Source organism: Mya arenaria, chromosome 3 (assembly GCF_026914265.1).
Source record: "Mya arenaria isolate MELC-2E11 chromosome 3, ASM2691426v1".
Classification (NCBI taxonomy): domain Eukaryota; kingdom Metazoa; phylum Mollusca; class Bivalvia; order Myida; family Myidae; genus Mya; species Mya arenaria.
This window is the reverse complement of record NC_069124.1, coordinates 39,820,093-39,843,141: the sequence shown is the minus strand read 5'-3', so window position 1 is coordinate 39,843,141 and position 23,049 is coordinate 39,820,093. Positions and strand designations below refer to the sequence as shown.

General features: G+C 33.4%; 1 protein-coding gene across 1 annotated transcript in view; it reads left to right on the top strand.

Moving 5' to 3' along the window:
* Positions 1-242: 242 nt before the first annotated feature.
* Positions 243-23,049, top strand: part of LOC128228023 (putative methyltransferase NSUN7) — a 39,444-nt gene continuing 16,637 nt past the window's right edge. Inside the window, exons 1-5 of the mRNA XM_052939048.1 lie at positions 243-322; positions 879-1,653; positions 7,622-7,680; positions 14,949-15,232; positions 18,096-18,279. Coding sequence (XP_052795008.1) covers positions 1,212-1,653; positions 7,622-7,680; positions 14,949-15,232; positions 18,096-18,279 — 969 coding nt within the window. The 5' untranslated portion in view covers positions 243-322; positions 879-1,211. The remainder of the gene's footprint in view (positions 323-878; positions 1,654-7,621; positions 7,681-14,948; positions 15,233-18,095; positions 18,280-23,049) is intronic.

Here is a 23,049-nt window from a genome sequence, read left to right as displayed (position 1 = left end):
CAAAATAAGACTGTAAGTGTAAATTAAAACTGTTTTCAAGTGCTTCTTTTATCCATGTGAGTTATGACTTGACATGACTGACAATACTCTCTGACCACTATGGCTATGTTTAAGTATCAATAACATTAATGCCCAGTAAACATGGTTCCCTATTAGAAGTGTTTACTAAACATACACTGAGTCAATGATTATGAACTTGTCATCAACTTGCTTGGTTTATTTCATTTCAGGTTAATCTCCTCATAAGTGTGGGTATGATTTCGATCTCTTAAAGACTTTCATTCATTGCTGAGGCAGTATTTAAGAAAAGCAGCAGTAGCTGGTAATTCACTTTTTATGTTTGTGTTTAATAGTGCAGTTGGAATACATTTAATCATTGCTTTAGATTTCTCTCACTTGAAAAGGTCTGTATAAATGTCTCTCTTTAGAGCTACCAGTATAATGCTTATATTTGAAGAATAGAATTTAATTTCGGAGTTTTTATTTAATTGTTAATTGCCAAATGTAATAGAGAGTTTAACAATACAGAGAATTTATTTTGTCAATAACTTGGCTGCTTTAAATAACTCTTGGTGGTCATGTTTAAAAGAAAGTGTACTTTTGAACATTTCATGCATTTGAATGTTTGTTAACTATTGAGTTTCTATATTTGAGAAATGAGATTAAATTTTTAAACATTCTCTGTGATGAATGTATAATTTTAGAGAACTTTATCAAATGACATCTGTAGTTAAGTAAAAGTTATATTATTTACAAGTTATGAGTTGTTCTTAATATACACCAATTGTTTCATTATTTATTCTCGTTTTTTTTTCTACACATTTTGGTGATTTTTTTTTATCTGATCTAACTTCTAAAAACACTTTTTCTATTTTCAGTTTCTACTCTGTGTTAAATGAGAAGGAGTTGTAGAGAGCAAAATAACCAATCAGAAGATTGAGTGTTACAAACCTACCAGATAAAATATACAGTTTAAATATCAATATAAGAAATAGGAGACAGGAGGAACGAGTGTTAAGTTTTTCTGTACAATATTTTTTTCTTAAATATAAATTGATTAGAAGACTTTTGGATTACTAAGAGCTAATAATATTTGGACCAATATATATATATATATATGTATATATATATTGTATGGATAAAATATTGCCACATTATTTGAAAACTACAACTGAGGTAGAATACACAGTACTGATTGCTGATATTGAGTGATGCCACCCACGGCAGATAATGCGATAATCGGCTTTCGTACCTCAGTATCTCTATTGTCGTCGGATCAGGTTAACAAACAGCACAGGCAGGACAGTATGCGGGATATCGGAATGATGTCTGGTGATAACCCACAACATGATCACAGCTTCTCCTCCCAGGAAAATATACCACAGCAGCAGAAAAACTCCAAATATGACTTCTTTTACAAGGAAACTTGTCTGTACTCTCATAAAGTTTATTTGAACGCCGCAAAAGTGTTCTGTTCATTAAAACATGAAACGAAAGAGGAACAAGAAAACCCATACTACCAGCGGCAAAGGGTCAGTATGGCCAACATGAATGGACATTCTTCTTCAACAAAAGTGGCAATACAGGACTTGAACTTCGAAGATGATAATGAAAAACGACTCACATTTCAACTGGCATATGAAACTTTGAAGTGTAAGTTGAACAATGCAGTGTTTCATACTTGGTAATCAATTAGTGTAGTTTCGTTGTTTTTTTAATAATTCACTATTTTGCTTTCTTAGCTTACTTTTATTGCAAATTACTTGGTTTCTTTAGCAAAATGGCAATCATTTTTCGAGGTTTTAGTTTAGTTAAAAATTTAACCTTATTTTCATTCTAAATCTTGGAAAATTCAAGTTCATATCAATATTTATATTATCATAAATGCTGGTATTTAGGGTCTTATTTTGGTTGTAATCAGTTTTCAAGTGTTTGTAAACACTTGGGTATATGGTCACATCATTAAGGCCTGTCATAAATATGACTGACTTTTACATGATACCAGCAGTTCACAGTTTCATATCAAATATTTGGTTTTAGTTTAGTTTTTAGAAAAAGTTGTCAGTTTAGAAAATCTCATGCGGTTACTAGTGCAGTGGTTACTGCACTTGCTTCTCACCTAGGCGACCTGGGTTGGATTCCCAGCCTGGGTGCATGTGAGTTTGGTTTGTGTTCACCAAGCTAGACAAGTGGGGTTTTTCCAGGCCCCTGTTTCCCCAAACACACGAGACCACAAACTCACGTTAATATACATAATGTCAACGAGAGTGATTAATATAACCTTGTCATGAACTTCTTTCACAATAAAATAAATAAGTTTAAACTTAAAATATTTGGGTTTGAAATTCAAGCACAAACCGTTTGATCTTAAGGTTATGCAAATCAAAATTTAAAATTCTTCAACATAAAAACTGGTCTTTTCTTGAAGCAGTTGTTATTGACTTGTATTAGAGTTCATTAAGTATCAATAATAAAGGAAACAATATTTTAATAAGAGTTCTATTTCAATGAAAATAAGGGTATTATCATATAACCTTGTCTGTGAAATCATGATACATCTTCAATTTGTTTGAATTAAATATTAGGTTGACATATTTGCTTGTCCTAAACCGTTCTTCAAGGATAAAGATGAAATTGATCATAGTAAAGTATTGTTAACTAGCATTTTAAAAATCACTTTAGCCTTGAAAGAAAACAAACTTATGATCTAGTTATAATTGGAATAGTTTTGAAACAACTTGGACTGACTTCATTTTATTCTGTAAAGCTATGATCTCTTTCTGTGTTCAGATATCTTTTGAATATTGGATTAAGTTGGAGCTAATTATGTATACCCTTCATTAACTTTCAATAAAATTCAGACATACTTTTTAAATTTATACAAAGGGAGCAGTAGAGTCAAATAAATGGTCAATACTGAAACCGTTTTCATGAAACACCATAAAAAAATATTTCCATTTAGTATCAAAGAAATGATTTGTTTAAGTTTAAATTGTTTGTCTTTTGATAGATGACTGGAAAAATTATCCGTGAAACCTAAGTCTGTTATATTACCCAGTTAATCATAAAGTGATTTTTGTCTCTGATACAAAAAAGGATTTAGCACTTCATTTATATTTGTTAAGTTATGCCACTTGATGGCTGAAATATTTGTTTAGTTAAACCTTTTATGCAGCTGAAATATTTGTTAAGTTATGCACCTTGATGGCTGAAAAATTTGTTAAGTTATGCCACTTGATAGCGGAAATATTTGTTTAGTTATGTCCCATGCTTGCTGAGATATTCATTAAGTTATGTCCCTTGAAAGCTGAAATATATGTTATGTCCCTTGATGTCTGAAATATTCCTTAAGTTATGCCACTTGATAGGTGAAATATTCATTAAGTTATGCCACTTATTAATTAATGCTGAAGAGAAGTTTATCTTAAATTTCATTGCAAAACAATTTGTAAGCATTTTTTAAGACATTGTTTTGAAAATCATTTTAGCCTTGAAAGAAAAACATAAATTTATAATTGATTTATTTCAGTCTTCTGATATAACCATCACAGATTTTGATAATGTGAATGTGCCATATCAAATTCTAACCCAAGAAACACTAATCAAAAACTAATTGTTTTTTACAATGAAAGTTAACACCCCGAGAGGTTCTAATTGATATTGAATAACAAGGAAAAGTTTCAAATATCTGAAAACAAAAGTCCTTTCAATTGATTCAATGTCTACAGTGTTAGCTATTAAGCTTTATGTATCAAAATTTAGGAATTTTCAACTTTTGATCTTGGAAGCAATACATTTTATTTTCAAGCTTGTATTTTAAAGAATCTCACATCTCTAGTTTGACGGATTTCTTCATTATTTTAAGAATGATGCTATCAATACTACAAACAATATAATCATGTGTAAACACATTAAGATTTAAGTGACAATTTATATTTTCAAAATTTCTTTTACTTTTCTATATCCTAAAATCTGCATTTCTTTAATAGCAGTAGTTTCTCAAATATGGAATCTCAATATACTTGATTGTGCCATTCATTGCGGATACTTAATTAGGTTTGAGTGTCTTTTAAAATTGCTACCTCATGCTTTTTGCATGTTTTATTCAATATAAACCATAGTCTGTCAGCGATCATTTATACATTTGTAAAACATTTTTTGCTCATTTCAACTCTTTTCTTCTTGCATTCTTAAATGGCTACTGCATGATTATCAGGCCTCCCTTTCTTCTGTTTAATATCAGCTAGGCCACTATAGGACGGAACCATTATCCATATTGAAAAACTGACAATCATTAATACATTAAGCCTCTTCTCTGCATTATGTAAAGTTTTAATGGTTCATACAAATTTTCAACAAAGCCTTATAAACATCACCATAATGCAATATTAATTGCAACGTTTTCAGTTTCCTTCAGCCTTTTGTAAAGATATTTTAAAATTTTCAAGTTGTCAATATAATCGTTTCAATTATTTGTTCCTGTAAATGTTTATGGGTTGATATGAAGTTACAGAACATAAAACGTAACTTTTTATCGATGAAAATATTTTCAATCAGTATTTTCCATAATTTACTGTATGCTTGGTTAAGCGTTGAGTTACAATATCAAAAGATGGATTCAGCAAACATAGAACTTGCTATCAGCTAGGTCTTAAGTTATATTGAGTGGGTAGTTCTCTGACAAATTTGCATGGGCCCAAATGTTAGTACATTAAGAACTTGTAAATACACTCCATGTTGGGCTTGACTTTGATGGAATTATTTCAGTTAATGATGTTGTTTTTTTAGACAATATTTTTTGCTTGTCTGTTTTTTGGAAAAAAATGTTGCTGTCATTATTGGCAGCGTCAACATCGTTGTGCTGAAAATCTGAAAATTTAACCATGCTCATAACTAAAAAAAAAATGTTAAAGATATATATTCATATCAAATTCAATATGCACATGAATACCAATTTTTTTTGGCGCATAAATTTAGCTTTTAATAAATGTTTGTCGAGTTTATTATGCGTCTTGTTTGACTGAAAAACAATCTGACGCAATTGGCATTCACTCCCCATCTCTCTTGTTTTACTCCCCATTTGAACCGTAACATAACCATTGATTCTTTGGCTTACTTTGAGAATGGTCATCTCAGTACAATATTAGGAAGAAAGGAGGGTTCCATTCATGCAATGCCAAATATCAACATCGCTATCAATAGCGGGTTCATTGAAAATAAATTAAATTCTTGGTCCATTCATTAGGAGCCATGGACATTCTGATCGCCTATGATGAAATACATAAATGTTTACATTTTAAGAGTCGTGCTTATGAACTTGTGTATACAGTAGCGAGAACATTTTCACCCTTAAAACTGAGATTTTTATACTTTTTATAATATGGCGCTATCTCTCATGCAAAAGGTCCAAAAGATTCTAATTAACCTCTCAGCAATCACAAATCTGACACCAACAGCACTGGTTTCCACCAGGACTCCATAAGAATCCAGTTTTTCAATTGAGGTTTCTTGATGAAACCATTAGTACAACATTTAACTATCGTAATATTTCATTACTGATTCACAGCAAAAAATAATATAATAGCCCATTTGATGTGAAAATACTTCAAAATGTATGAGAAACAAACAAATTTTAAACATAAGCCTGAACTGCCTGAGTCTGTGGCTTACTGTTTATTTGTTTGCTATGTGTTTCCGTGTGAGAATGTCTTTGCTTGTTTACTATTTCTATAGACACCCATTATCAGACATTATGAAAAGGTATATTTGATTCCAGATAAAAGTTCAAACTTTCAGAGTAAATATTGCCTTCCATTGATTAAAGCATACAGAAGCCAAATAGCTTGACAGAATGTATACTTTACATAGTTCACACATCTTTTAAGGTTTCATTTCATTCTCTCTTTATTCATTAAGAAAAGACCACAATTGTTAGCAGAAATTTTATAAAAAAATGTGGGTTATCTATTTGCTAAGGAATCTGAAATAGAAATAACTGGGTACATTATACCAGATATTCTTAATGTTATATTTTGAACCTGGTGACCCCATATAATTTTGATATGATTTGAAAGGTAATAATGCTTATTATAATTACTAATATTTAAAATAAATAACCAAAAGTAGGTCACTAGTGAAGCTATTACATTTTTATTTTTGCTCCATTAATTCAACTTAAACATTAACGTTAATTTTGCAATCTTTGAATTAAGCCTTTAAGGCCACTTACAAATGATACAAAAAATAATATAGACATCCAAAATTCACATATTCTCTTTAAGAAAGGTTAAATGAGGCCTTTAAGATATTGGAACTCAGTTTTGAGAAATAAAAATTTCATGTTTTTTTTCACTGAGCCTTATGAGTTCACCAGAGCACAAAGTGCTCAAGGTGAGCTTTTGTGATCGGTCTTTGTCCGTTGTCTGTCCATCAGTCCGTCCGTCCGTCCATCTGTCCGTCCGTCAACAATTCCTTAAAAAACATCTCCTCTGAAACTACCTGGCTAAATTCAATGAAACGACTAAAGAAGCTTCCTTGGGTGTCCCTCTACAAAAAAACAACAAGGGGTCAAGTTTGATTAACAACAACAACAACAACATGGCCGACTTCCTGTTTTGCTTTAAAAAGCATCTCCTCTGAAACTTCCAGTCCAAATTCAATGAAATCTTACAGGAAGCTTCCTTTGGTGACCCTCTACAAATATACAACAAGGGGTCATAATTGATCAACAACAACAACAACAAAATGGCCAACTTCCTGATTTGCTTAAAAAACCCATCTTCTCTATAACTAGCAGTCCAAATTCAATGAAACTTTACAGGAAGCTTCATTGGGTAACCTTCTACAAAAATACAACAAGGGGTTGCGATTGATCATCAACCACAACAATCTGGCCAACTTCCTGTTTTGCTTTAAAAACATCTCCTCTGAAACTACCAGGCCAAACTCACTGAAACTTTATAGGAAGCTTCATTGCATGACCCTCTACAAAAATAGAACAAGGCATTGAGATTGATCAACAATAACAACAACAAAATGGCCGACTTACTGTTTTGCTGTAAAAAAATCTCTGAAACTACCAGGCCAAATTCACTGAAACTTTACAGGTAGCTTCATTGCATGACCCTTTACAAATATAAAACAAGGCATCGTCATCAGTAAAGATATGTTTAAATTGTAACATTTTTATTAATGCTTTATCACAGAGATGTGGCCCTTTGCTTAGGTGAGCGTTTAAGGCCATCATGGCCCTCTTGTTTCTTATTTATTTGCATATTTTTTTTGCTTTACCATTTGGATTTTTCCATGAAGCGTGTTTGTTTATAATTGATCCAAATCTTATGGTTTTAGCTTGAATACAATTATGATGCACTTATTTGAGGCTAATGATTTATTGGCTTGATTATGTTGATAAGCCTTAAATAAATGTTGCAACGCAATTTGTTGACTGTCATGCATAAGATAATGATTGTTTTTTAGCTGAATGGTGTGCCATAATCTGTCAGATGGTAGAAGTTCCGTGTTTAAAGACAAATATTGCAGTTAATAAACAATCCCTTAGTGTCAAAACAGACTTGTTATGTTATACAGAACAATGAACATATATACTTTTATCTTTCAGATCAAAGAGTGTTTGAAGATTTACTACAAGAGTGTTCATTTTTCGTACATTTTCCTGAGGTAAATACCCTTTTTGTTATTGATTTATATTGTTTTATAGTATCTTCTGAGCAATATTTTTTACTACTTCACTTGTTAGGCATTATTTCAAGGACTTGAAAGTGTACTTCACAAGTAGGCAGGTGTTTTAGTGTCACATTATTGCAAAATATTAAGGAGTATAAATCTCTGCAAATGTTTCTGCCAAAGAACTTGGTTATATTTGTTTCATCTGTCAACAGACTCCATTGTTTAAAAGTCCATAATTTAAGCTTAGTAATGGTTAGAAAGACATCAAATATATAGGTCAGACATCACAAAATAAATTTCCTATAAATTCTTTAGTGAATTGAGTAATTTGCATGCAAGATAACACTGATTTCTAGTGTTTCACGACCCCCAACACCATATATGGGGAGAAATCTCCACTTGTGTACTAAACATAAATTAATGTTTAAGATATGATTTACGTTTCTCCTAAGAAAAATGAAACTGTGTATTCCATTAAATGACAATATCTGGTGTACCAGGACTGACAATGCTGGTATTATAATGTAAACAATAAAAGGAAGATCAAGTAGAACCAACAATTGTTCAGCCTGTTTTTGACATCCGACAGACCATTCAGCTTCAAAACCTATAAACATGGGAGGTAGCCTGGATGGTCTGAGATGGTAAAACATGCTTTGTTTCACTGTCAATGTCATGAGTTAATTAAAAAAATGAGGCATTTCATGCACCAGTCAATTGTAACCACGGTGTCCCAGATCCAGGGGTATACCGGGAACAGCCAGGGAAATGGGCCATGTTTTACCTTCCAGCTAGCCCCCCAGTGCCTGGTGAGTGCTGTGGTTTTGTCTTCACATCAAAAAAAGAAGGGAATGGGCCTTACCTACAGGGTCCCTGGGGTGCGGGGGCATTTGGCGGGGGGTTTAACCAGCAGCTCGTACCGGCCACCTGCGGGGATTTTACTCGGGCTTGGCTGGACTGAAAGTCAAAGTCTCTGCTATTCCCCAGACCTGGGGGGCCGTGGTTACAATTGACTTGTGCATTACAATGAGGCAATGCACTTCTGAATTGGTGTTATTTGCTCTTTGTACAAGATAAATGTTGTTAAATCCTAAGCATCAAGTTGGAGTGATAAAATAGAAGAAAAACAACATCCATTTAGATCAACAATGAAAAGTTTTGTGTACCTCAATTATGAACCTAAATATATTGGTTTATAGGTCTGTGCTTCAATGATTAAATATTTACAAGTATACAAGAGACGTTATTGTTGAAAATAATGTAACATTTATATTTGTTTCTGTGAACGAACACACTGTTATGAGGAAATGAATGGGAAAAATGGTTATACATTATGTCAGGAAAATTAATACTTTTGAATGACATTGCAAGAAGAACAATTAAGTAAGCACAATAAATCTATTCGGCGTAATGTTTGTATTCAAAACTTCCTTTGTCGCTGCTCACCAAGGGACATTACTGTGTAGGAGATTTTTGAGAAACATAATTTATTATTAGGAAATAGCAGCACTCTTGATTTTAAAAATGTAAATACATAAGAACATGGTCATCTTATCTGTCAGCAAAAAGCAGGTTAATATTAAAGGGGCTAATATATCATCACCCAGGAGTTTGTTTCTAATTCATTCATCACATGCCATATCCCCCCTGGCAGATGAAAAATCCCCTAGCCACAATAATGCATGTTTAGGGAACTTTTTTAACATTTGGATATTCATTTTGTTCTGTAGAGTCGCCCAAACAAAAATAAATTTGTCAAAGATTCTAAAGTTTATATGGAATAATGGAAAAATCCCCTAGAATGTTTATCCATCCCCTGGTCTCCCCTGGAATTTAAAAAAAAAGATACAAAATTTTACTACAGGATTGAATTTGAGCAGCAGTTTTACATATTTATGTTCATGTACAAATTTAACAAAGCAATTTTTGGGAAAATAACAAAGTGAAACCACAGTGAGTGAAACTAAATGTAAACAAAAAATCTACACACATGAAAATGACTTTATGAATAACATGAATATGTCATATATATAGTTTCTATAAATGCCAAAAGAAACAACATGACACATCAATTCTATATGGAACTAAAAATACATTCCCCAATTGTTTAATTTTACTTGTTTAAATATCTAAAAAGGAACAATAAGAGACCATATAACTCACCATGATTTGTAAATGTCTGTAAAATTTCAACTCATTGGCACTATGTTGGAGCATTTTCTACACATAACAAAGTGTTGTGACTTCAATGAGTGCCTGCTGTGACCTTTGAACAAGGCTTTTTTGACTTCTGTGAAAACAGCCTGGCTATGTGAGACAACAATAGATCTTTAAAAAAAAATAGGGAACATATCAATCTGACAGTCCATCAAAAGTATTGCCTGGCCTATATTTGATTGATTTCATGATACTTTTTCAATGGCCAGTCAAATTTTGCAGAATCTATATTATAACATTGACAAATAGAATAAAGTTTTAAATTCATAGGCTGTAAAAAAATTCATGCATTAACATATCAATTTTATGAGCTGAATCATTCATTTCTATTTTTCGAACATTTTTTTAAATTGCTTTATAATGTATTAGCCCATTTACATAACAAGTGTGATACCTTGGCTCAGATATTGATACTGGAAGAATACTTATTCATATTAATGTTTAGAAAGTCAAAATTATAGGCTGAGTAGTTTATGGCTGGCATCACAATTAATGGCTCATTTCACCAGCCCCTGTTTATTGCCATAGTGTGTTCCATGTTTGTTTGTTTGGTAATTGCCAATTAGGGATACCTGTCATTGATCTGAGATCTGATTGATGATACCATAGGCAATCAAGATTAATGTACCAGTCAATTGTAACCACAGCCCCCCCCCCCCCAGGTCCAGGAAATAGCGGGGACTGACTTTTGGTCCAGCAAAGCCTGGGTAAAGTCCCTGTCCTGGGGAGACGGCTTGCTGGTAAAATCCCCGCCAAATGCCCGCGCACCCCAGGGACCCTTGGTAAGGCCCATTCTGCTCTATTTTAGATGCGAAGAGAAAACCACCGCATAAAATCACCCTTCACTGCGGGGCCACCTGGACGGTAAAAACATGGCCCATTTCCCTGGCTATCCCCAGTATACCCCCGGACTTGGGGGGGGGGGGGGGGGGGGGGGGTTACAATTGACTGGTGCATAAGACCAATATGAAACTTAAAATACAATACCCTTGATTTTGGGTGGGGGTCACTTAAAAAAAAGAGCCATATGAACAATGCTAATTTGTATCTGCTTTAGTCACTCGACAACGTTGAGTCAACACCTAATTTTGAAAAATATTCCCCCATCTTATAGGGTCATTCACAATGACAAAATGATTTTCAAAAGATTGAACTCATGTGACACTTACAATTTCTGTTAGACAATATAATGATGTCTGTAAACACTAAAGAAATATAAAATATTTGCATTTGGGGGAGATACCCTTTTAATAGTATTTAAGAGGTTATTTTTCTGTGAAGAAAATTTAGCTACTCAGACAGATTAAACTTTGCCTGTGGTTAATCCTTATACTCTTTACTGTGGTAAAGCTGTTTTTCCTTAATTTGTTAACAAGATTAAAAGCTGAGAAGCCAGATTTTAGGCATACGTGTCCAGTCTTTGGGTATTAACCTTTGGACTTTTATGTACATTGATTGATTATTGCCATTCCTTTATTATCAATTATTCATCAAAGGTAGCTATTTTAAGAAAAAAAATACAGTATAAATGATTGATTACTAAGCATGAAACCTACCTTAACCCCCCCCCCCCCCCCAAATTTAAATGCATTGTCAGTTCAGTATGATTGGTTTGCTTATTTTCAATGTTGACATTAATAGAAATAATACTGGACTTACGTAATGCACCAGTCGATTGTAACCACTGCCCTACCAGGTCTGGGGAATAGCAGGGACTTTTACTTTCGGTCCAGCAAAGCCTGGGTAAAATCCCCGCCCCGCGGGAACAAACTGCTAGTAAAATCCCTGCCCCCCACATCCCAGGGACCCTAGGTAAGGCCCATTCCCCACTATTTTTGATCGAAAGACAAACCACTGCATTCACCCGGCACTGCGAGGCCAACTGGAAAGGTAGCCCATTTCTCCGGCTATCCCCTACTCACGGACCTGGGGGGGGGGGGGCATGGTTACAGTTTACTGGTGCATAACAATCTTACTACTCAGAGGTTGAGGACAGCATACATGTATCTAGGAAAAAGCTTACAATTTTGTTTTGTAAAGTTCGGCCATGAATGATTTTGGTTCTGTATATTTATCCTGACCTAATTCAATGATGTATTCATCCAATGACTTATTGCTTTGGCCAACAACTTGAACAAGGTTAAAATCTCTCAAAGGACCAGCTCAGCAGATGTTACGGCCTTGTTTTTTCCAACATGGTTAAAATCTCACAAAGAACCTAAGTCATATCCTCTTCTTGCTTTGGCCAACAAGAATAAAATCTCTCATACACCAGCTCATGCAGAGGGTCTTAAGGTGGCACTCTCTCCTTGCTCCCAGCAACAATGTTTTAAATCTCTTAAAGTAACTTATAGGTCACACCTTTTTCTTGCGTGAGCCAATAAGGTTAAAATCTTTTAAAGGACCAGCGTAATTAAGTACCCTATCCCTGCTAGGGCTAACAAAATTAAAAAAATCCTCAAAGTCATACCCTGTTCTTGCTTGATCCAACATTTAGCTATAAATTTTAAACATCTCTCAAAAGACCAGCTCAGAGAAACAATTTAATTAGTACCCTATCCCTGCAAGGGCTAACTAGGTTTTTAATCTTTCAAAAGACCTAGGTCATAACCTTTTATTGCTTGATCCAACAAGGTTTAAACATTTGTCAAAGGACCAGCTCAGATGCGACATATATATGCGATAGAGACGCAGTGTCATTTCAGAAAACACCGTATGATCACCAAGGTAAGTGCCACAGATAACCATTGTGCTTGCACTGCGAACTCTGTGCGCACCAATGGCAATCCTGTGGCAATAAAGGAGACCTTAAACTACACTGCTTCGGCGACCTCACAGCCATCCCACTGTGCTCTTTAATCATATTGCAGAGCGATGGCATTTGTTTTGGGCATGCTCAATGTGCTCGCCGTCGCTCCACATTCTAGGCGTTCCATCTTGTTCACTTGCAAGCCACTGCGTTTCCATGGTGATGCTTGCGATTTCACTGTGCGCAGATCAGTGTTCTTGATTTTTCTTGAACGCCGTGGGAACGCGGCCCTAGTGTGACGGGTTTAAGGTCAACCCAGGTTTTGAATCTCTCCAAGGACCTAAGGTATAATACCATTTCCATCACCAAGGTTTTAAATATCTCAGTGGGTAATAATAGAACCCCAGGCATGCTCATATTATGTGAAAGTCATACCCCAGGATTAACCTGTCTTATAAAACAGACTCAAACCCTGCATGATCAATCAAGACTTCTTGTAAACTGACCGTGCAGAAGCAGTTATTTTCATTTTTCTTGGTTTGCGGGTCTTTTTCATTGCGAAGATACACATTCTCCGATGTAACGTTTTTTAAATGATAATTCACAGTACAGAACATAATCACAATGTCGTTTGTTTATTGCACTTTACGCATAATGAGACACTGATACAACATCAAACTAATTAATAACATTCATGGAAATCATACCCGACTAGATATATGTAATTAATTTCCATACTGGGCTGATGGGATCCTGTATGATTATTTCTGTGCTTTTGTAGCCATTCAACCAGACTAATCCTGCACTCTTTGACATATACCCTTGTACAGATCCTCCTAGGATTTCTCTTAAATGCCTTTGATGGTTTTGCTGTCATCCTTTTGTGCCCTCGTGAGTGATCCTGGTTTGATTGGCAACATTTTCATCAAACTTAGTCTAAATATAATGCTCATAGAAATTCCATCAAAAGAACCATGATGTAAGTACAAATGCACTTTAGCGTATTTTTGTATGTCTAAGTACTTTGTATGTATTCAATAATCTTGGTACTCAACACAAAGTTTTCTTCATGATAATACTGCAACTATATATATATATATTTATTCTTTGATTTCATTTTTAATCAATACAAAATTTAAAGATTCTCTGACTAGATGGTGACCTCATTCTTAAGAGAAACTTGTGAAATTTTTCCCAATGTCATATCATTATTTTGTTATCTGGTAACTTTTCACTGTCTGATTGATTAGTTGCAATAAATGAGTTGTCGTGGACTATAATTATTTGTTTATAAACTTAAAAGATTAAGATATGCATAAATCAATCTATAACTTCATTAATAGTAAGATAAGTAATTGGCAGCTTAAACTATATGTAATGGTGTATTAATTTTGGTGTTTGAAATTAAAAGTATTTCAAATGCACAGATAAAGCGTTTGACAGCCATTAAGTGCCTTTTAATAATCAGATTTGACACATTTGTATTTCAGAACACTTTTCAAAATAAATACGGTAGGTTCGAAATAAACAAAAACATATCTTGATAAAATGTAAAAAAAATACTTTCATTATATGATTAGTGACGTCATATTTTGTCAATAAGAACTAGCAGGTGTCAAGACATTTATAATAACCTCACTTTAATTTCATTAATTTTGACATGTCTTTAAAAATGTTGTGTATGCTTCAATTGTATTTGAAATATACAACCCAATAATGCAATAAATAATAACTTTTGAATGCTTAATAAATATAAGCAGATCTCAAATACCTTTTTTATGAAGATAAAAGAATGTTCAGGTTTTAATCTCTCTTAAAATAGCTCTACATCTATTAACATTCAATAAAATTATTTTATAAATTTAAAATAGAAATATCAAACGTAAACTTTTATTTGTATTTTTCAGGTTTTTATAAGATATAAGAAAAAAACAAAACGTATAATTTAACATTTTTTAGTATATTACATGTTAATAAAAAGGTTTTAAATTCTTAATACTCACATAGTGTTCAATTTAAGGTTTTAAAATTTAAAATATTTTGTTAATTGTAGGCTCGTTTATAACATTGCCCGATTAATATTACCTTGTTGATTGCCTTACATTAAAGTTATATTTTAATAAATGTTGCAAATATATTACAATGTGATTTATATATAATTATATGACTCAAACGTTTTTGTTTTCTGATCTGAGTGAGTTTGTGGCTGCCCAGCTTATTTCCCTGTAATTATAGTTTTCATTACATTTTTTTATCTTGCAAAAAAAATAATGCCATTTTTCCATCATTTCAGTGCAAAGAAGATGAATCGCTGGTGTATGTGGTGCTATGGGATTACCAGAATCGCAAATTTCAAGCCCGGACTCCCTTTAATGGTGAGGTGCTTGACTCTAGTGTGCAGGCAGTGGAATCAGCAATACTTGAATACAAGACAAAACTCAATGCTTCTCTGGCACGCCACCGGATCAAGGCAGCCGCTCCTTCCATCGAATTCCTGTTACCGGATAAAGTTCGAAGCAAGGACCACGTGCAGTGTAAGATGCCAGTATACGTTTGGGTTAACCAGCTTAAAACAACGTAAGTCTACTTAAATGAGAGGCTTTATATGATTACAATGGCCATAATTTGTAATCACCATGGTAACCTAAAATGCTAATTATGGCTAATTATGAAACTATGTAGAACCAAATATATTATAAGTATAAGAAAAACAGATGTTTTGTGGAATTACTCAAGGCTTTTCCACTTTAGGCTGGCTACAGGGGTCCCTACAAAATGAGAACCCTGGCCAAAATATCCAAGAAGAGCAGATAGAGTGTATTGTAAGGTTTGCAGTTTACTGGGGAAAATCTCATTAGAAATTAATACTGATAAAGACAATGAGAATGCGGAAATGGATTGCTAATTCCTTTTTTAAGGAAGGAAAAAAGAGCATTAAGGATGAGCCCCAATTTTGATGGTCTCAAACAAATTCATTAATACTGTAAAATCTATAGTAGAATAAGACGCCCTGAGCTGTGTAGCTTATTTCAAAGGTAAAATAAAAGTGTGCAAGGTTTGTGCATGTTCCATATACTACACTGTTTGTCCCCAGAACAGAAGCTGGCACCAATTTTCTGCTGGCACCAATTCAAAAGGTGTCGGCATTGTTCTCTCAATTCAAAGACAAGGCAGAATACATAAGGCACTTTCTGATCAAAAAGTGTGTGGATGCCAATAGTGAATACTTTGAAGGAATAAAGTACAGTCGAACCTTGTTGGCTGGAACTCCCAGGGACCGGCAAAAGTACCTCGAACCTCAGAAAATTCGAGCCAAGCGGGATTGTTATCCTTCAGTATAAAGAAATCGGTCCTTTACATCAAGTTCGAGCCAACGAGGAATTCGAGCCAAGCGAGTTCAAGCCAACGGGGTTCGACTGTACACATTTCTGCCTAGACACAACATATAACAGTAACAAGCTGCTGTTGCCACTTTTTATAAAACGTTCCTTGTATATGTAGGGGCATATATACATTTAACCAAATTCATGACCATTTCGCAATCAATTTTGGAAAAAATACTATTATTAGTGGTATAAGAGAATGTATCCTACTTCATAAATCAGCTCTTGCAGCTTAGTATCTATCATTTTGCCAAGATATCCCTTAAAGAAAACTTACAATGCAAGCAAGAAATCCGAAGAGTTTAATTCTCAAGTTTGATAGCTTTAAATGGTTTTAGAATTTATTTTAAGGCTTATGTTATATTTTGATAAGATTTAAAGTACTCTTCATTATTTGAATATTTGTTCTATGATAAGTTATTAGCAGTAAAATCTGAACATTTGTTAAAGGATGTTTTGAAGATTGATAAGTTGACAGAAATGTAATTATTTATAATGTATGCATCCAGAATAATAAAGACTGGTATATTAAGTTATAACACTCAGTAAGACGCCTTTGAGCTTTTTCATGTTTAGAGAGCTCTTTTTATTGAATTCTTAAGCATTTACAGCTAAACATATTGAATTTTCTCATAACACTTGCATATTTATTATGTATAAATCATTTTAAAATTGCATTGATATATTACTTCTTTACATCAATTGCAAATTTTTATGTTCAAAAAGTAAAATTTACATTGACAGCAATATATCTTGACAAAGTGTCCAATGAACCAAAGTACTTAATTGGCTTAAAATCACTTGATAGAATGGAACTTGGCTGGTTGTTAGGTAGTGTGGAATTCAAGCAGGTGACATATAGTAAATAAATTCAGCCAATGACGCCATCCATTAAAAACCTCTTATTTTGATGACATAAGACTTTTGCATGTGATTTAATTATTTTATTTGGGAATTTTTCAGCTAAACAGTGGTTTCTGTTATGGCAAAGTTTGTCATTTAAGCATTTACTACTTAAGAGATGAAAATTAATTCTCAAATATTTGTTTGAAATCAACCAATCTCAATGACTTTGTAATTTTATTCAAGACTTTGTTTAGATTCTTCATTTGTGAGATTCAATATTTGATAATTATTTTAGCTATACCTGAAAGTGTTATGATCTGTATTTCTATATACCCATCACATACATGTATGCCATATTTTTGAAAAGCTCCCCAGAGAATTTTGTTAAGAATTCCGGAGGATTTGAGTCACAAACCAGGCGATTTTCATCATTGCCATTTAGCACTTTAGTGTGAGTGCCATTTAACCTTTTGCAGCATGGAGCTGTGTTGAAACTTCTTTCAGTCACTTATATTTCTATGATACACTGTGGTCACTGGTTAGTACATAATGTCATATATACAAATATGATTTACTTGCATATGAAGATATTTCATAGAAAAAAGTATATATATATATATGAGAAACAATTTAATAGGTTTACCTATGAATACATACAAGGGGTATTTATTAGTAATATTACTACCTTGCGATCGGGAAGGTGGTAATTATTTTCAACTTGGTTGGATTTTTTGTACATTTTGATTTCATTAATTCTGAATCTGCAAAAATGCACTTGAGTCAAATATAACACCTGGATCAAAACTCAGTACTTAAAGAACCCCTACAAAAAGAAGTGTATTTTTTTATTAACTTTTGTTAACGATTTTTTTTTTTTTATCTAAATGTTTGAAAATGTATTGAGTCTTCTTGTAAGATTGCGGGAACTGGTGTTGAAAAAAGTTACTTGGCCCATGATCTCTTTGCTCATTATTTCCATATGAAATTTAACGATGTGGCATTAAAATGTTGACTTTCTCTATTTCTCCCTAATTAATTGTATAAATATATCTTCATGAAATAAAGTGATTAAATCAAATCCTATGGTAAGAGTAAAACTATCCTACAACAAAACTTATTCCAGTTTGATACAAGTTGAATTAAAGTTTACATTTTATTTTACCAAAGGAAAATGTAAAACATGCTTTGGAAACAAATGAATTATTTTTCAGAGTCAATGAAGTGATAGAAGAATTGAAAGACTCTCACTACTCACTTATCTCCCCTGATGAAATGCTAGAGGGTCGCGTTGTTTACGTGGACAGCCACTGCTCTGACATGCTTGTTCTGCCATCCGAAAGTAGAGAGTTTATACAAGAACATCAATTACTCTCCTCGGGACACATTGTCATGCAGGTTAGTTGAGTTCAGGAAAATACTGGGCTTATGATTCACAGTTTTAATGTCTTTTAAGTTGAGTTTAATGTGATATTTAAAAAACTTAAGGTTATAATATCATACCTTTTGCATGACGAAAGTGATGAGGTGATAGTTACACTAGTTGTTCATATTTTGAAGATCTATGTTCATATCAATGCTATACAAAAAAATTAAAAATTGCAGTTTTGATTCTTCAGTCTAAAACTCCGACACAAGGCGACAAATGAGCCCAATATAGGGGAAAATGGATCAGGGCTTAACAATATGTTTGATCCACCCAAATTATTGAGTACCTAATCAACAGCCAAATCTTTTGAGGCAAAGTATTCATAATTTACTATTACTAGTAATATAATGCATTTAAATATGAACAGATAAATGTTACCTCCATAACAACGGCTTAGCACTAAGGACAGATGTAACTCCTATTTTTTCTAGCCCACTTGCGGTTAGCTTGACATAGCTGCAACTACAGCAGTTTTGTATTATGATAGTGAGTGTGTGCGTCCGTCCGTCCAGTTTTGGCTTGTCAGGGCTATAACTTTGGGGTATTTTAAAATAACTTGCTAATAGTGTTCATCATGAGAAGAGCCTACAAGACCCATGACTATAGATCAAAGGTCAAGATCACATTTGAGGGTCAGTAGTTAAAAGCCTCCATACTTTGGCATCTTTTTTCTTCTCAGAACTGCTCCATGATTGTGACATGGGCTCGACATTGTTAGCGATTTGATGTCAAACATCAGAGTCAAATAGGGTGATGTTTATATAGTCATGCACTGAAACCTCCGTCATATTATCCTTATCTTGTTTTGTAAAATGTAATGTAGACAGAAAGCCCTTATAAATAATCTTCCCTTTGCTCGTCTAGGGAAATAATCACTGTGTATGAGGTGAAGTAATTCTACACAGGTTTAGCATCCATCTTTGATTTGGTCCAAACGGTTGTTCCTGAAACCGTTGTTCCTGAAACGGTTGTAGTAGTAATGGCATGCAATTATAACAGTTTGTATTTTTACTGATAAGAACAGATGTTTGATAATATATCACAATTGACGCATTTTAAAGCGTATTTACCCCAAGTACAACCCTTATCTGTAGCTCTGGAGTCTATTAGCAGCAAAAATCACAGATTGAGTATTAACTTGGCACCAAGACCACATAACCAAAGTTAAGAAAGCAATTATTTATTACATGTAGGATATAATATGAGTGGTCATTTATAAAAAAAATGGAATTTATTTAACAAGTTTTCTAAAATTTATAAAAACGATCCTTGGATTTTTGTTATCAATATAAGTAAACAAGTAAGATAAATACAGTTTTCCCTAGGCCTTCAACAGAAAAATAAATAAAGATTGTTTTAATACCTTAGGATTTATTGTCTGAATACCATATTCACAGCCTGAATTTTCTGTCTCATTAAAGCAAGGTTATCAAGAAAATTTAGTCAATACAAATACCTTACATAGACTGTCATTCAGATGCAACTAATGAAATCAGATCCTGAAAATTATTGTTTCCCTGAATCTTGAATAATTGATGGCCAAAAACATATAAATCCTGGTTGCTATTGACTTTAGACCCTGTTGTTCTTACTTGCTATGTTAATTCATTATGTCAATTTAAGGTTTAGCTAATTTGATCTTGGTGTTTCCTTATATTACAATGGTCTCAGTATCAGTCCTTAGATGAAGAATTAGAAATTGTTTATTCATGCTAGATTGGTCGAAAATCTTCTTGAGCAAGATCGATGAGAACATGTCTGCTATTACAAATTTGCCTTTGATGTAAGGAAATGCAACTCCAATAAAAATTTCCACCCTTTATGAATACTGTTTTTATTATTTTGTTGTTAGGCCCCCAAAAAAAGTTCTTGTTTCTGGTCACCCGACCGACCATACTTTTTACCCCCGGACTATACTTTTTTTGCCCTAAAATCAATTTTTGTTGACCCGAGGTTATTTAAACAGGGCTGTCACCTTTCACCCAAGAGAATTTCAGTGCAAGAGTCGTTAGTCCTGAAACTGAAGATCAATGGGGCCGCAAAACATGTGCTGAATGTTTGCTTATTCAATTCAAGTGCCAATAGCAATTAACGCCCGAAGTGACAAGTGAACAACCCTGTCAATTAACAGCAGTCAAACTCAATGTCGTGAATAACTCTGCCATTATGTAAATGGATACCTTCCGCAGTTTTAGCTAACTACGAACAACAATGTTTTTATATCAACAATTGAAATGATATTTAATTCAATTTCACCTATTAGCTTAAAATTAAAGATAAATCTTGGAAGTTTGTAAATGCGTAAAAAAATTAACAATTTTCGTCTAGCTCTCCTGCGCATCCACATGGTCCAAAAAGCGCGGGAAACAGGTGTTTTTATGTTTACTTCCTGTCAATTTTAATGAAAGTGAAAGGAAAGATATTTGACGTAAATCCTGGTCTATCTACAGTTCTATTATGTAACATGTTGATTGCTCTGCCATTTTTAGAAAGGAACAATAAAGGGATATTGACAATACGCACACTGAATGTTTTCGTATACTTCCGGAAAAATCCTAAGGTGAAAATGAAACTGAAAGTAAAAGCAAGAAAAATGTCATCGCATATCGGATTTTGACAAGGATGCATCGGCTAACATAACACATAATACATGCATCCTTTTTAACTCAACACTTACTGGTACAATTTCAATAACATTGAAATATATCGCCAGTTTTCGTAATAGATCGCTATGAACATCTAACATATATAAGTTCGGCGGCCAGTACAGGATGTTGCTATTTTTAGTAATGAAAGGTATTTCTCCGCTATTTATAGGTTCTACATAGTAGTATTTTGAACTAGATGATTTATATTGTTGTTTATTAAATAAATAAAATTGGATATTACAACAAACAAGTCTTAAAGTTAAGTCATTTGATCCTACTCAAGGGAGCTGATAGTACTGTGCTATTTATTGCAGACAAAACATTCAACATTCCGAACCAAAGGTTTATATATATATATATATATAAATAAAAAAAAAAAATAAAAAAAAATCCCTACCTACCGACCCTTAGGATTTTGAGGCCCGAGACCAGAAACAAGAATCTTTTTTTTTTGGCCTTAGAAAGTGCAACTCCCATTCAGTTCGGAGTTTAAAATTCTTTCATGCATTTTCCATTCAGCCTTTTAACACTGTTATAGGTGTGTTTCACCAGGAACCTGTTTCTGAAGACTGCAGTTTGTCAGGCAACTGAAAATTGTAATAGATTATGAATTTGTTACAACAAATGCGGGGGGGGGGGGGGGGGGGGGGGTCCAGTGTGGAGGGGCTCTTTGATAGGGGAAAAATAGGGTTGTTTTGGCAAATAGGGGAAAAAACGCTGAAATTAGGACATCTTCAAGGATTAGCTGCACTTTAAAAATGTTCACTGGTTTTTACATTTCAAATTTAGCTGTGACTGGTGATTTCTTATAGTCAAAGGACACAATTTAATGTTATAATTACTTTTTTAATTGATTATGGAAGGAACACTATTCTCTAGGCGGTTTCCCTTTAACTAAATTTATAGCTTTACTAGTGGACCTAATTGTAACTGTCATTATAGGTTAAAAGGCTCTGACAAATCCATCAGAGGACAACAACTTTATGTGTCATATATACATTATTGTCATTGTTTGATCAAAGATAAAGGGATTTCAAGCTTAATGTTCATTTCCTGCTCATAACAATTTAGTTCCATCTATGGTAATAAAATCAGCTTTCACCAACGCTTTAAAGGGTGTTATAATTCAAAAGCAGAAATTGATTCATCAATGTTAATTGTTTGAACAATTTATTGCTATGCTGTTAATGTTGTTAATGCTCCCATTCCATGGTCCACATACGTATCCGCATGTACTGTTTTTTTGTTGTGACTTATCCATTAACAATAAAAATAGCCAGGTCATTGCTATTTGTCCAGACTAAAAGAACTAAAGTGTTGGAAGTTGAAACATACATAAAACAAATGCAAACTTAATGTTATTTTGTAACCAAACATGGGAATTGCTCTTTTATTTGAACGTTCAGTTGATACCAATACATGAAAATAATTTCCAAACAAAAGCTTAATTCTAAGCTTATTAATAAGAAGAAGTTTTAAACCCTTGTAGCTTATTTTTTTAGCTTAATTGTTTTTTTGAAAAAAGAGTTATTCTTTGCTGTGACCTCGCGGCTGCTTTAGTATCATGCAAAATCTTATACGTGTCATAACTTAAATACTTTTTATAAGACTTGGCAGTGACCCCAACATTTATTAAAGAGTAAAAATTATATGTTTGTTTCAGGTTTCATGCCCCTTAAATATAGGGTGGGTTATAGGTTGGAATTTTTTTTAATTTTTTAATTTTGAATTGTTTCTTGAGATTTTTCTGGTACCGATAAATATAAATTGTATGCTTATGAACATCTTTACAATCAGTATTAGTAATTAACTCTGGAATTGTTAATAGCTCAAAACACTTTCTTTTTTACTTTAAAAAAAAATAAATTTGAATAAATGATTACAAATATTTCTCACTGCAATACAAAGGTTTATGGGGGGGGGGGCAAAACAGGGTGGGTCTTGAAACCTGAAACAATCATATTTTTTTTTAGGCCTGATGAAGATATGCATCTTTGGTCTGTCAGTGTTGCATAAATGTATGTTGTGTGCTCTCAGCTCCCTTTAACATCACAGACTGAGGGTCTTTGTTAAATGATTGCTAATCACCAA